This window comes from Siphateles boraxobius, unplaced genomic scaffold (genome assembly GCF_051911475.1).
Source record: "Siphateles boraxobius isolate OS27281-9 unplaced genomic scaffold, OSU_SipBor_1 61, whole genome shotgun sequence".
Taxonomy (NCBI): Eukaryota; Metazoa; Chordata; class Actinopteri; order Cypriniformes; family Leuciscidae; genus Siphateles; species Siphateles boraxobius.
The window spans coordinates 11560895-11569260 of NW_027509188.1; the positions used below are offsets into that span (position 1 = coordinate 11560895).

Sequence of the window (8366 nt, forward strand, 5' to 3'; positions counted from 1 at the left end):
CTGGTAGGTGCTCACAAAGAGCGGTATTTGGAGAAGTTGGAGATAGCCGGATTGGATACCGACCCATACCTTCTTCCTTCTTCAGTTTTTACGGACCTCATAAAATCGCCGAATCTGCCCGACTTCAGCCCACACGATTTGTACCACTATGTGGTAAACGGGGTATCACCATACACGGGTGCTGATCTTAAAGCCTTTATAAGTCTGGATGCTTACCAGTTCTTTGTAGCTGGCTGGGTTACAGGTACGCGATGCTACACTAACGGCGGAGGGAGGTACATCATAATGGCAAAGGTAAGACATCAATCTATTTTTTACTTAAGTAAAGATTTATATATACCATTAATAATATAATATATAGATTTATATTATATTTATAGAATTTAAGATTTATATGTGTGCCTATAATTTTAGAGGACATTGTCGGCCGTGGCTTTTTAATCCACGCAGTAAACCACGGAGTATCTGTGATCAGTAGCCACACATAATTGTAACATCTAGCCATATTTATCTGTGATTATATTTACTGTAGCCTATGTTAAAATTTGACCAGGTAAACACAGCATAGTGATTAAGATGTATTCACAAGGTACATTTATGCAGCAGTAAACAATAACATCACACTTAACTTTCATGTAAGAATAATGTATTATGCCACTTTTTGTTTTTGTTGGTGCATTATAGCCAGTAAACCATGGAGTATCTGTGATCAGTAGCCACACATAATTGTAACGTCTAGCCATCTTTATCTGTGATTATATTAATTGTAGCCTATGTTAAAATTTGACCAGGTAAACACAGCATAGTGATGTATTCACAAGGTGCATTTATGGCGTCACTGCAGCAATAAACAATAACATCACAATAACATTCATGTAAGAATAATGTATTTATGCCACTTTCTGTAATTGTAGGTGCATCATAGCCAGTCACTGTCTGAAACCCAACTACAACCATGGGTATCTTTGAAGAAGGATGGGACAGTCTTGTGCGGCCACTGTACATGTAAAGCGGGCCTGGGAGAGGTGTGCTCCCACGTAACAGCTTTGCTGTACGCAATAGACTCTGCTGTTAAACATCTGGGAGACAAAAGCTGCACTGATGGGCCCAGACAGTGGGGACTTCCTCCTTTGAAAGCGGGCAAGGCTTTGTACGAAGAGGGATCCGGAATTGATTTCTCAAATCCTGCCAAAAAGCGTTGTGGTGTAAACCACCAAAGCCATTCAGGTTGTCCATCTGGGAAAAAAGTGGGTGTGTCTGCAGCAGCTATAGAACAATTCTACAAGGCTCTGGATAATGCAACGCCAAACCCTTCTGAGAAGAGTGGTATCCTACGCATATTGCCGCACTACTGTAAACAGTTTCAACCAAAGGTGGTGTCTCTGAGTCTACCACAGCCCCTGACTGAGTTATACAGTGCTCAGAACAGGAAGCTGTCTGCCTCGGACCTTGAGAAAAAATGTGATGCGGTATTCAATGAAATGGAAGTCACACCAGGGCAGGTATAGTCATCCCTCTTAATCTCATATGACTAAAATGTGTTTGAATGTGTCATGTCATTAATTTCATCTTCAATAATTTACAATGTTGTAGGCAGTAAAAGTTGAGGAAGAGACACGACAACAGGGAAAGTCAAGGCTATGGTTTGACATGAGGGCTGGTAGGGTGACGGCATCTAGGTTCAAGTCAGCTGCAAGGACAGACCCTGCAAATCCTTCCAAATCCCTAATTAGGCAGATCTGTTACCCTGACCTATGCAGATTTTCAACAGTTGCAACCAGGCATGTGTGACAATGACACAAACATATAGTTTCTGTTTTTAATTTCACCATAGTGTAAGTGAGTAAAGAAATTAGATGTGCTTTGAACTTATGTTTCAACAATGGAAATGTATGTAATACATGTTGTGTTCTAATGTAGAGGGACCCTGCTTTCTTAAAAAAAAACATCAAAGAAACAAACACAAGACAAAGAAATGCGTTTATCATTGGAATATTTATTACAGTCAGTATTACAAATTATCAACATTAAATTACAAACATGATGACAGAGTGCATCCCTCAATCTCTTCGGGTGCCGTATCTATTTTTAATCCCAGGTGTATAGTGAAGGCTCTTTTCCTATTTATTCCTAACATTCCTTAAGCTTAAAATGATCATCATCAGCAGATATTAATATTTCTGCCGATGAGCCTTGCCGATAGGGTGGTGGGTTTACTATGCGCACGTGACGACCATGAACGTAGCATGAGCGCCAGCAACTTAAACTTCCAACATGTCGGTTGTGTGGAGGACAAGACGCGCGTCAGTATCGAGTTCTCTTTCGGGCTTAAACAAAACATAACACGTACAAATTATGCCAAAATGTCAGTTTTGTCAAGTGTTCTCATAAGAGCAGCCTTAAATGATTCAAATAAAGTCTTAAATTAACGTAGAGAGTGAAGTGCACACTTCCGCACCAGCTTTTTATAAGAGATGTAAAAAAAAAAAAGTTTCGTTTTTAAATTAGTGCCAATTCAAGGCACAATAACAAAACAGTGCTGGTCCACACGTGTATATATATCAGGGGGAAAATGTGTATATACATCGGCATCGGCCAAAATGAGTTTGAAAATATCGGCATATCGAATATTGTCCAAAATCCAATATCGTGCATCCCTATTCCTGTTATATTTAATTTACACCTTTTTAAACTACTCTGTGATAGAATATGATACAAGAGAATATTATGTGCTATTAAGATTAGGGCAATTTTGGGAGAGAACAAATCCAATGAAAAGAGAACTCAAAGAGCTACGATGACTTAATAACATTATTTTTCTAATTTTACAGATGGGGATGTGAACATGAACAAAAAGCCAGAGAGACGTATGAGGCTTACGCTGCACAACATCATCAGGACCTAAGTGTTCGTGATGCCGGTCTCCACATTGATACCTCCCGTCCATACCTTGGAGCATCTCCAGATGCCTTGCTGTCCTGCTCCTGCTGTGGCGATGGTATTTTGGAAATCAAGTGCCCACACTGTGCCAAAGACACCGGAGTCCTCAGTGCCACTGAAAATAAACATTTCTGCATTGAGAACACAGATGGTAAACATGCACTTAACAGAGATCATCAATACCACTATCAGGTGCAAGCCCAGTTGTTTGTGACGAGGCGGAAGTTTTGTGACTTCATGGTGTGGTCTACATCCAATTTTTTCATACAGAGAATTTTGCCTGATGCTGACTTTTTTACAGAAGCAGTGCAGAATGTCGAGTCCTTCTATAGGTCTGCCATTTTATCTGAGTTATTGGCCAAGACATATACATGTCCAGATAGACTGCTGTCAGACAAAACACAGTCCACAGACTCACAAGAATTGGAGGAGTAGTAGGGCGTTGTTCAAAACATGAAGTGAATCACTAGAATTGTTGGGTCTTTGTAAATTACAGTGTGGTCTAGACCTACTCTATTGTGTTTCGAAATCACTCTTGTTATGATTTGATACTATTAATAAAATTGAAGTGAATTATTTAGTAAGATTTGCCAGTGTGTAATTCTACATACATTTAACATCCTTTTATAAGGGACAACAGCACGGTCAAAAGGTTGAGGGCTGGTTTATTTTACAAAAACATATTTTAACACGTTTATAAAAGCCAACCTAAATTACATAATGTACACTCAAATACAACTTCTTTTATAACGTTTGTCCTGCATGTTTCAATTTAATACAAAGTGTGAATATGTTGGGGAACTGACACATGACAATTTTAAGAGGTTTATAAAACAGTAGAGTGATACATAACTTGAATAAAAGTATATATAATGCATAGTAATAGATAGTCTTAAAAGAGCTCTCATCCACAAATATTGGTTCTATGTAACTTATAACTTAGTTACATTTCATCTGATTTTAATGGATAAGTAAACAATTGATTGTTAATGTCCTGGTACAACTATTTACACTTGCAATTGTTACTCAAATAAATGTTTAATTTTGAAACCTCTGTTAAAGAATAACACTTTTTTTCAGCTAATCTATTGGCACCACTGAGGGGCACAGATTCGTCAGGGCACAAGCCACTCTGACTATTTTGTCAAGAGAGGTGAACTCCTCTTCTTCTGATGATTTAATCAGAAGACTAATTGGCACAGGTCCATGCAACATTCTGTACTTGGATCGTGCTTGACCAATTACCCTCTCAACGTGTATGCGGACTGCTGCAAGTTTTCTGGAATCTTCCAGTTCAACAGCGCCCAGCTGTTTTTTCCCCCGTGTAAAGGCAGGAGTTTCAACCCTTGCACAGTACAAGCCAACTTGTTCCTGAATCCTAAAGCCACGGTCTGCTAGGATCAAGTCTCCTGGTAGGAGATTATCCAAAAACCCACTGTTTGCTGTAATGTGAGCATCAGTTGACCGCCCACCCCAGCCTTTGGAGATGAAGGAGATTATCCCTTGTGGAGTTATACCTATTAGGTATTTTATGGTGTTGTGCGATTTATACTGAGAGTATGTCTGGGCCCTTGCCTTCAGATCTTTAGGTCTGTCAATGGTAATTTCAAAACAGTCTATTACTGACATGCATTGCTTGAAAGACTTTCTGAAACACATTGGCAGAGATGTTTGGACATCATCTCTGTCAGGCCATACCACACACACAGGTACTAAGTTGTCATTTAGTATATTAATGACATTTGTAAAAACTCTTGAAATTGTGGACATATGAACACCAAACAGATATGACAAAAAAGCAATCGGAAGGTTAAGCCTGATCCTCATTAATGTCAACAGTAGCTGGTGGAAGATGGTGATGTTTGCCGTATTCTTAAGTAAAGGAGTTATGAGATCAATCATTGCCATAAACACTTTATAGTTGGGCAGTCCTGTAAAGGTTCTAAGTTTGTCACTGTTTTCAAAAGTGCTCTGTTCCAGATCTGAGGGCTTCAGCTTCTCCTTCAGAGCAAACGTATCACCCCGGAGTTGCTGACACTCAAATTCAAGAGACTCAATGTAATCTGAAGTGAGGTTGGTTTGGCACATTGCATCACATTTGCCATCAGTTTCACTGATACTAGCCTCTTCTACAATCTCCTCTTCAACCTCAATAACATTCATCTCAGCTGATAGATTGAGGAGTGCCCTGGCAGCTTCGCGTTTGGACGACTCCTGACGCTTTTTTTTCTTCATTGCCTCTCTGACCTCATACTTCCCTAGATTTCCCAGAGCTCGCCGCTTCTCAGGGGACTTGGTGTGTGCAAACACTGACGGCACATAATCAGGGGATAAAGGGTCATCACTCTTCTGTCCTGATAAAAGAAATTAACTGCCTGAGTACCACCAAGAGGGAGCTTAGAACCATGGTACCAGCCTATAACTGTCCTGACACATCCATTTTCTATTTTCATTTAAATTTTATTTTATATTTTAATTCTATTAAAATATTTTTATTTATATTAGAAGTAAATTTCTGTTAAATGACAAAAACAACCTCTGGATGGGAAAGGGGTAATTTACAATCACTTTGAATGCAGCACAAGGTCTGCTCTGTGTTCTTTTTCCCACAATGGCAGAGGAATCCTCTACATTGAAACACAGACAAACTTGTACAGTTTACCTGTTTTCATCCAGCTGCTAGCTAACGTTGCCTGCTGTCAAGAGTAGAGTTAAATAGCCTCGCATGGCAATGTTTACGTTGCCTCTAAAGTAAGTTTATGAGCATCAGAGAGAAGCATAGACATTTAAGTGCACCAAAATCTGCGTTGTTTTTTGTGTCAGATACAGATGACACTATTGAGACGGGTGATCAGTGTGAATGGGTAGACTGCACAGCCCTATCACGCTCTGGTAACGTTACTTGCTCATTACATACCTAGGTTACTCATGTTACAAATTTTAATTTGACTGGGTCTCTATCTGGACATTGATGACTGTATGGTTTTACAAAAATGAATTACACGTAACTGGGGAATACATGAATCTTACCTAGTAAAAAATGCTCGCTGCAAATCCTGGAGTACTTGGAGGGCTGCCAGTCCTTTCGGCGGATAGCAGCAACCCATCGCTGCCTTCTCTCCCCATCAAATGGGATTCGATAAAACGATATATTAGCTTTACCCTGTCTATTAGCACAGCCCACGGCACAACACGAAATAACCATTTTATAACCAGAACGAACACAAACACGTACTCTTTTGGCTTGCCGTCCGTCTACAGAATAGCTCTTCCGCCGTCCGTCATGGCGTTCAGAATTCGCGCGAGTAGAGCGTGACGTCACATGCAAAGGGTCTATACGCTACAAACATCATTATGGAGTAGCACACATTACACAAAAATTTAAATATGCTTTGAGGTTCCTAGAACAATTAATATGCAACATGCCTAGTCAAAGTTTGGTAGGCTAATATTAAATAGTCATTATTATACAATATAATGCAGGATGTGCTCTCTAGGTTGAGAGAAGATCAAAACTCTAATAATAAAGCCAAGAGAAAACAGTATTTTTTAAATTCATTGTCATAGCTATCTGTCAGATTCTTAAATTTAGTCAACAAATTCAAATAAAATGCAAAGACACAGTGTATGGCTTATTATGACCAAATAAAAGGAAGTCGGTATCAATAAAATCCCTTTTTGGATTGACACAGGCTGTTTAGACATGGCATGTATGGATTTACACAGCAAATTATAATTGCATAAATTATGTTAAGAGATTGATGTTTTAAATATAAAAATTTTCATGTAGAAATATGAAATGATTGAAAAAAATTAACTACAGTATGAAACCATTTTAACTATCAAACTAACACCGCCAGTAGGTGGCGGCAAGTCTCCATCTTAATGAGGGAGTTGAATCCTTTATTCAACCGATTCTTCCAAAAATCCTAATTCGTTTAACCTATAGCAAACGAAGTCTATTTATGAATGGGTAGCCTAATTTAATCATTTACTCATCTGATTCGGTCAAAAATGAAGATTTTTTGAGGAACAAAACACGTGTTAGTTACTCGGAGACGCAGTGGTTCTGCTGTTTGTTCTGTTTTCTTTGACGGAGCAAAAACCGAATGTATCTATAAAAGTTACTCAGTAACTTTATTGAACTGTTGTAGCCTATAAATGTCACATTTGCGATTGTTCAGATGTTCGGAAAATCAGCACTCTTTCTGGTGTGATAACTCACATAGGGTGTTATAATTAAATAAAAAGGGAACTCGTTAGACCTAAATGTTTTTTTTTTTTTTTTTTTTATGACATAGACTACGGCAGTGGAGAGAGCGCTCAAAATTCTCCAGAGCACATAATTTAGTGAAAAAAATTAATAGAAATTATCATTTTCTGTAAAGCAATAAGACGTAAACATATGAGAATTTGTCAAGATTTTTCTAAATGTGCGCTCTTTTGGACTAAAAGCCTGAAGCTGTTTCAAGTAGCCGATCGCAATGGAGCAGATGCAGATCAACACGCGTGTTATTCTTTGTGAAATAAAGATAGCTAAATATCAGGTTGCGCCGTTTGATTATGGCCGCGAAGCTCCCGGTCGGAGGATATTAAGGCCCGGATATTTTATTCCGTGCTCCCCTCCGTCTTTCACACTATAGCCTTTCAAACTACTCCGTGAGCGCGGAAAGGCGCGTTCGGCGCGTGCGCGTGCACTATTGTGTATTGGATTTTGTTTTCAAGCGCTCAAGTCACTACTTTGGGCAGATTATAGCCCTCGTTTGCACATGGCCAGACAGTGAAAATACGGCTAATAATTTCTGGATATCTGGTACAAGTTAACTGAACAAAACAAACGAATGAAAACGGGTAAGGGAGGGGGCCCCCTACTGGGCGGGGCCCATGGGCTGCAGCCCAGTCAAGCCCAATGGTAAGTCCGGCCTTGGCAACAACCATATGTAACCTTTGGCTAAATAAAAATAACCGACTACGCCACCTAGGTTACTTCTCCACCCAGGAAAGTATAAAAATAAACAAAATCTCAAAAAGTTGATAAGAGACCGTAATTGATCCTTTAGCTGAAGCATAGACACACCACACAAAACAGTGAATAAGAGTTCTTCAAGCAAGTGATACACAAAAATAAAGAAACAATATCATAAGAAAATACACTCTCCTCTTCTGCTCAGTATCTCAGGTCAGATCATTCACATGTGGACACACACTGGCAAATACATTCTCAATACCGATTAGGGCAGAAGTCATTAAAGAGCTGTACGTGGTTCGAAGCCGCAAACATCCACTGCGCCGTACGAACAGGACAATGAGACAGAAACACAACAAGTAAACAAAACAGCAGCTAGCGCTCTGAGACCCCACCTGCACTAAAAATACAATAAAATCACAAATAGTGCATTCATTTCAAAGGACTCCCCCCCCCCCCC

The 8366-nt window shown here is 39.4% G+C and overlaps 1 protein-coding gene across 1 annotated transcript; it reads left to right on the plus strand.

Moving 5' to 3' along the window:
* The first annotated feature begins 215 nt into the window (after positions 1–215).
* Positions 216–3375, plus strand: LOC143718556 (uncharacterized). The gene is made up of 4 exons (XM_077209575.1): positions 216–294; positions 915–1502; positions 1594–1781; positions 2832–3375. Exons 1-4 carry the CDS (start codon positions 286–288, stop codon positions 3373–3375), a joined length of 1329 nt encoding a protein of 442 aa, XP_077065690.1. The 5' UTR covers positions 216–285.
* The last annotated feature ends 4991 nt before the right edge of the window (positions 3376–8366 follow it).